This window comes from Colobus angolensis, unplaced genomic scaffold (genome assembly GCF_000951035.1).
Source record: "Colobus angolensis palliatus isolate OR3802 unplaced genomic scaffold, Cang.pa_1.0 Scaffold3, whole genome shotgun sequence".
NCBI classification, from domain to species: domain Eukaryota; kingdom Metazoa; phylum Chordata; class Mammalia; order Primates; family Cercopithecidae; genus Colobus; species Colobus angolensis.
Window position 1 is genome coordinate 20,887,407 of NW_012116265.1, and position 6,027 is coordinate 20,893,433.

The following is a 6,027-nucleotide window of genomic DNA, read 5'->3' on the forward strand; positions in this document are numbered from 1 at the left end:
CACACACACCTGTCAGAGGAGGTGGAGGGAGCTGTCACACACACCTGTCAGAGGAGGTGGAGGGAGCTGTCACACACACCTGTCAGAGGAGGTGGGGGGGCTGTCACCCACCTGCCAGAGGAGATGGGCTGGCCATCTTTCTGCCAGGCAGCCTGGGATTCCGGGGCAGTGTCATCTGAACAGGAGAGCCGCACCAATTGCCCCAGGGCTGCCTGCACCAAGGAGGGCTCCACACCTGCCAAGCTGATCCTGGAGAGGTGGGAAGTAAGATCAGAAGTAAGATCTGGCGTGAGCGCCAGGACCAGAACCACCCTAAGCAGTGTGTTCCACGCAGACAGCTTGGAGCCCATCCTGTCACAGGCAGTTTTGGGGTTAGAGGGTCCCTATGGGAGGCAGAGCCCCAGAAGCCCATGGCTTCAGGAATCCACCCTCCCCAGCCTGCCCCCGGTGCCCCCATGCATCGCTGCCTCAGCCTGTTCTTGTAGGGGCAACAAGGTAGGTGCAAAGCCCAGGGGCTGGGGAGAGGTCGGGAGGGACAGCACACACTGGGTTCATGTGGGGGCTAAACCACACGCTCGATCCATGTGGAACACAATGTTTTTAATTTTGTTTTTAACCTTCCCGAATCCCTCATTAATATGACCCAGTCCCAAGAGTCATCTTGACCAGAACCCACACCTGTGATGTATACAGGGCAGGAGGTAATGCCACCATTTTACAGGTCAAGAAACTGAGGCTTGGAGAAGTTGAGTGACTTGCCAAAAGTCATGAAGCCAATAAGCTTTTCCGGCCAGACAGGCCCCAGGGTATACTGGTGAGCTCTGATGGAGAACCCCGGAGTCCCCATCTGTACAGATATCTATAGACATCAGAGTAGCCTCAAGTCTCTGAAGCCCCAGCTTCTCCATCCGTAGAATGATGGCAACAAGGCCCACCAGGCAGGGCTCTCAGGAGAAACAGAAGTTGGGGATGGGGAGGGAGGGCCGGCTGACTTCAGGTTTTAGCTCCAACTGGCGCACTCCTGGCCTGGGTGTCCTAACCCCCCGTCTATCTGGGGAAGGTGGGCCTTACCTGTAGGAGGAGCTGTGGAAGGGTGGCGCTGGTGATCCGGCATCTCCACCCAGTCCAGGGGCCCTGGGCCCAAGCTCCTGCCCCCGTGGCCATTCTCCAAAGGCCTGGGTGTGGGGGGCCTCCCCTTGCCCAGGCTGTTGGTCTTGCCGCCAGAGACCACCAGAAGGCCAGGGCTTTCTCTGCACCACAGCCCCTGTCCTGTGCTGGCTGGGTTCCTGCTCGCCTGCAGGACTGCTGCTGCCACCAACCGTGTAGGTGCTCCTTCCAGAAGCCCCAGGCTGGGGACGACGGGGCCCGTGGAGAGATCCCTGGCACCTGCTCATGCACTCTTGCTCCGAGGCAAAGTTATTGGCATTGCCATGGCAGCCGCCATACCAGAAGCGGTTACACTGGCCCACAGAAGCAACGAAGTACCAGCGGGCAGCCCAGTCTGCGCAAGAGCCATGGGCACTGGGCAGCAGGCACCGCACAGGGTAGGCTGTGGGGCACGGGTGTGATGTATGTCACTGAGGTGCCCAGTACTAAGGCTGCACCCTCCATCCCCTCAGCCTCCGACTCAGGAAGTAGGCCTTTCCCCATTTATAAAGCACGTCTACACCCCTGGCTGGGGGCCTGACCTGGCCCTGGGATGCAGGACACTTCCACCAGAGTCTGTCCACCGTGCAGACCTGCCCCAGGCTGGTGCCAGAGCAGCCTTCACCCACAGAACTAGAGCCTCGGGGAGGTCAGGGCCAGGGCCCCCTGGGCCAGCTCCCTTGGACCCTTGGCCTTTCCTGCCACCAGACCACCTGGAGTCACATGCAAAGTGAGCCCAGAAGGTGAACCTGCCTGCTTAGCTGGTGATAGGGACACAGGCCTGAGCCACCCAGGGCGTGCGAAGATGCCCAGGAAGGGTCTGCCCTTGTCCCCAGGATGCTGCACTGACTGGCCACTTAGCCCACCTCCAGCACCCAGCCTGCCATTCCAGCAGCCCTCGCCAGCATGGCCTGACCCACCTCTCCACATTTAGACATGACCATGAGTGCCTCCTGCAAGCCCTGACCACAGCCCTAGCCTGGCCTTTGAGGTCCTCGCAATGGTTCCCAGCAGCTCTACTCATTCATCCAGGACTGTAACCTCAAAGACCTCCCTGCCCCCACCCTCCCTCCAGCACTCAGCTCCTGCTACTCCACACACATTCCAGGCAGGGTCAGGGCACTCCTGCCCATCCCGGCACTAACTGCCCTGCACCAGCTCTGCCTTGAAGGGGCTGACTCCCAAGCATGAAACTGACATCCCAGCCCCTTGGGATTCCCACTTCCCACCCTCCCCAGTTCCCAGAAGCAGCCAGAAGGCCACAGGCTCAAACTGCTAGATGCAAGAACACTCTGGCACTGCTCTCTGGCCTGGCACCTAGCAGGTGCTCAATCAACATTTGTGGAAGGAATGAATAACTGAGCCAGTAGGAAGGTCTTGGTTCTGGGTGGGGGCTGGAGGCATGGTGGGAGCAGAGTCTACCCATCGAGGAGGAGGAGAGGGGGCGTCCACTCACCATGGCTGGGCTGGCCCACACAGCCTTCCCCAAGAGGACCGGCTGCAGCGGCCACGTTGTCATAGCAACAGCCAAACTGGGAGCCCCGGCACTCACTGGGCTCATTCTGCTGGGCCTGGGGCTGGTGGGTGTTGTGGACCTGGGGAGGAAACCCGGGACTGGGAAGTGGGCAATGGATCTGGCCATTGTTGGGGACTCTGGGCTGCCATGGGGAGGATGGCAGGAAGGAGAGGCCAGAACCCCAGCCCAGGGGAGACCAGAGGCCAGGAGAACGTTGGATGAAACCCTGATCCGCCCCAGGCCCATCTTTGAAGCCCGGTACCCTCCAGAGGATGACCCAGGCCAGCAGATTTGCAGGGACCTCCTTTCTCCAAGGCCAAAGCGGCAAAGATCCTGGGTCACAGTGACACGGAACAGGCTCAGGGGCTGGCCTCCTCCCCTCCCACAGGCCAGACACTTACTGTAGAAGCCACTGCCCTTGACCTGGGCCTGCTCCTGGTGCTGTCACTGCCGTACAACTTTGTGCAGCCAGCGTGATGGGGCCCCTCAGCGACAGATACCCTGTCAGGGCAGCACCCGTACCTAGGCAGACATCACACAGCCCCTCACTGCCCAGCCTGTCCCCATCCTCCCTGCATCCTAGGACCCAGGCTCTGAAGCTCCCCATGGTGGGGGCTGACAGGGTGGGAGAGGATGTGTCACCATGTGCAGGGCAGGCCATTTTGTGTGCTGCAATCTCTGCCTACATCCACCGGATCTTAGCAGCTACCAGGGAGGGCAGTCGTAACACAGTAAGCGGTGGCTGTGCCCCTCATCACTGGCACAGCGTCAATTGCACAGGCCACAAAACTAAGAAGGGGGATGTTCATCCCAGTCCGACCAAATGTCAGTTCACAGCGGGGGTTACAAAACAGAAGCAGATGGGAGACGGGGCAGAAGAGGGGGTTCAAAGGAACACAGCATTGACTCCACACCCACCCACCAGGTGCCAGGAGGCAAGGTGAAAGGAGGGAGGGTGCCCGGCGCCCTCTGTGCCAGGCATACTGTGATGCACTCCACCCTCACGGGGGCTCCATCATGACTGTCATCATTCCCAGTTCCCAGAAGAGGAACCAAGATCACAGAGGTTACGTCACGTGGCCCAAGTCACCCAGCACACAGCCGGCATGTGTCTGAGCTGGGAACTGCCCCCAGGCCAATGGCCACAAAGTCTGGGTCCAGAAGCACCCCGTCTCCTAGACAGCGCACTGGGGATGCGTTCAGGGCAGGCCATGGAAGGAGGAGGGGCAGAGGGAGGACACCTGCAGGAGTGGGATGACTCGGACCCAATCCATAAGGCAGGCATGGCGGGGGCTGTTACGAAGACTGTGAGGAGTTGGTCGGCCCTTGTCCAGCTTTTACCACGGGTTCCCTGAGCCTGGTTAGATCTGAGAGCTAGAATCGCACCTGGAGCCTTCTCGGAGTCTCAGGCTGTGTTTCCACAGGCTGACGGTGTCCCCACTCGGCACATCAGGAAGCTCAGCCACAGGACCAAGTCCCCAAGATCCCATGCTCAGGGCAGCCCAGGGAGGACAAGTCCCCAAGATCCCATGCTCAGGGCAGCCCAGGGAGGAACGCGTGGGCTGTTCCTGAGCCGTGCACACCCACCCCAGCCCTCTTCTGACCAGAGATGTTGGCTCACCCACGGGGCCTCACCTTCCCTCTTTGCTGGGGCAGGAGGAAGACCTGTCTCCAGCACCCACCTGCTCTGCTGACAGGGGACCCCAGGGCAGCCTTGCCACTGTGGCCCGAGAGACGCTGTGTGGCCATCGGGGCAGCACCCATGAGGACTGTGTCTGCAGTCATGGGGCCCTGAGCCCGACTGTAGGGGTTGCTGGTATAGGGGCTGCTGCAGAGAGGGGGCAGGGCCCAGGGCTGACAGGTGGGTGCCTCGTTCTCCCCTGTGGTCACCCCCGGCTGAGGGGTGTTCCTGGGCTGCCCACCACTGGCCTCTGGAGTCTACAAAGAAGAAGCAGCAAAAGACACACATGCCTCCACCTGGCTCCTTCCCTCCACCCCTGACCACGCTGGACCCACCTTCCTCCGTCCCCTGGACCATTCTCCCCTCCACCATGGCTGCACCCAACTGTGGCCTCCACACCCCCACAGACCATCCACTCAGACACAAATACTACAGGGCTGTGAGTGGGGGATGGGACCAAGCTCTCACCTGAGGCAGAGGACTCCTGAGGGCCCAGTGGCATTCGGGGGTTGCTGGCAGGGGTGTGCACATCCCGCATGCTGGGGACCTCTGCAGGGAGCCAGGAGGTCCATGCAGGATGGAAAGGGAGGAGGAGAGGATGGGCCTGAGCTGTGGCCAACCCTACCCAGCCCTGGCTTCTACCCCACTGCCCAGGCAGGGCCCGGGAACCTGAGACAGCCCAAGGGAAAAGGAGCACCACCCGGGATTTCAAAAAACGCCCAGCCACCCTTCAAAAGTCTCCAGTCACACAGAAAATGCTCATCTTTTTTGAGACAGGGTCTCTGTCACCTAGGCCAAGATGCAGTAGTGTGATCACGGCTCACTAAAGGCTCAACCTCCTGGGTTCAAGTGATCCTCCCACCTCAGCGCCTGAGTAGCTGGGACTACTATTTTTTTTTTTTTTATACTGATAGGGTCTTCCTATGTTGCCCAGGCTTGTCTCAAACTCCTGGGCTCAAGTGATCCTCCTAACTCAGCCTCCCAAAATGCTGGGATTATAGGTGTGAGCCACTGCACCTGACCAAAAATGCTAATTTTACATGTTCAGCAAAAAGTACCAGATATAAAATGTGCATGTGTTATGATCCCAGCCACATAAAACAAAAAATGGAACATACTTTAAAAGAAAAATTGGATTGATGAAAGGCAAACAATCCAATTTTAAAAAGTGGGTAAAGAACTTACGCATTTCTCCAAAGATGATATGCAAATGGCCAACAAACACGTAAAAAAATGCTCAACATCATTAGTCATCAGGGAAATGCAAATCAAAACCACAGTGAGGTCCTGCTTCCCACCCACTAGGATGTCTAACATCAGAGTTGAAATAACACACTAAATGCCACCAACCTGTACACTTTAAGAGAGTTAACTGAATGTTACGTAAATTTCACCTCCATAAAAAAATTCCATATTTTAAAAAATCGGATGAATAGACAAAGGGATAGAAAGAGACTAGCTAATGAGCCAAGCATGGGTTCATGCCTGTAATCCTAGCGCTTTGGGAGGCCGAGGTGGGCAGATCACTTGAGGTCAGGAGTTCAAGACCAGCCTGGCCAACATGGTGAAACCCCGTCTCTACTGAAAATACAAAAATTGGCTGGGTTCAGTAGCATGCGCCTGTAATCCCAGCTACTCAGGAGGCTGAGGCAGGAGAATCACTTGAGCCTGGGAGGCGGATGTT

The 6,027-nt window shown here is 58.0% G+C and overlaps 1 protein-coding gene across 1 annotated transcript in view; it reads right to left on the reverse strand.

Moving 5' to 3' along the window:
- PAPLN (papilin, proteoglycan-like sulfated glycoprotein) overlaps positions 1-6,027 on the reverse strand; it is a 36,808-nt gene that overhangs the window by 11,403 nt on the left and 19,378 nt on the right. Inside the window, exons 12-17 of the mRNA XM_011949614.1 lie at positions 4,812-4,892; positions 4,345-4,600; positions 3,064-3,184; positions 2,603-2,741; positions 1,072-1,549; positions 112-249 (exon numbers count right to left, since the gene is read on the reverse strand). Coding sequence (XP_011805004.1) covers positions 112-249; positions 1,072-1,549; positions 2,603-2,741; positions 3,064-3,184; positions 4,345-4,600; positions 4,812-4,892 — 1,213 coding nt within the window. The remainder of the gene's footprint in view (positions 1-111; positions 250-1,071; positions 1,550-2,602; positions 2,742-3,063; positions 3,185-4,344; positions 4,601-4,811; positions 4,893-6,027) is intronic.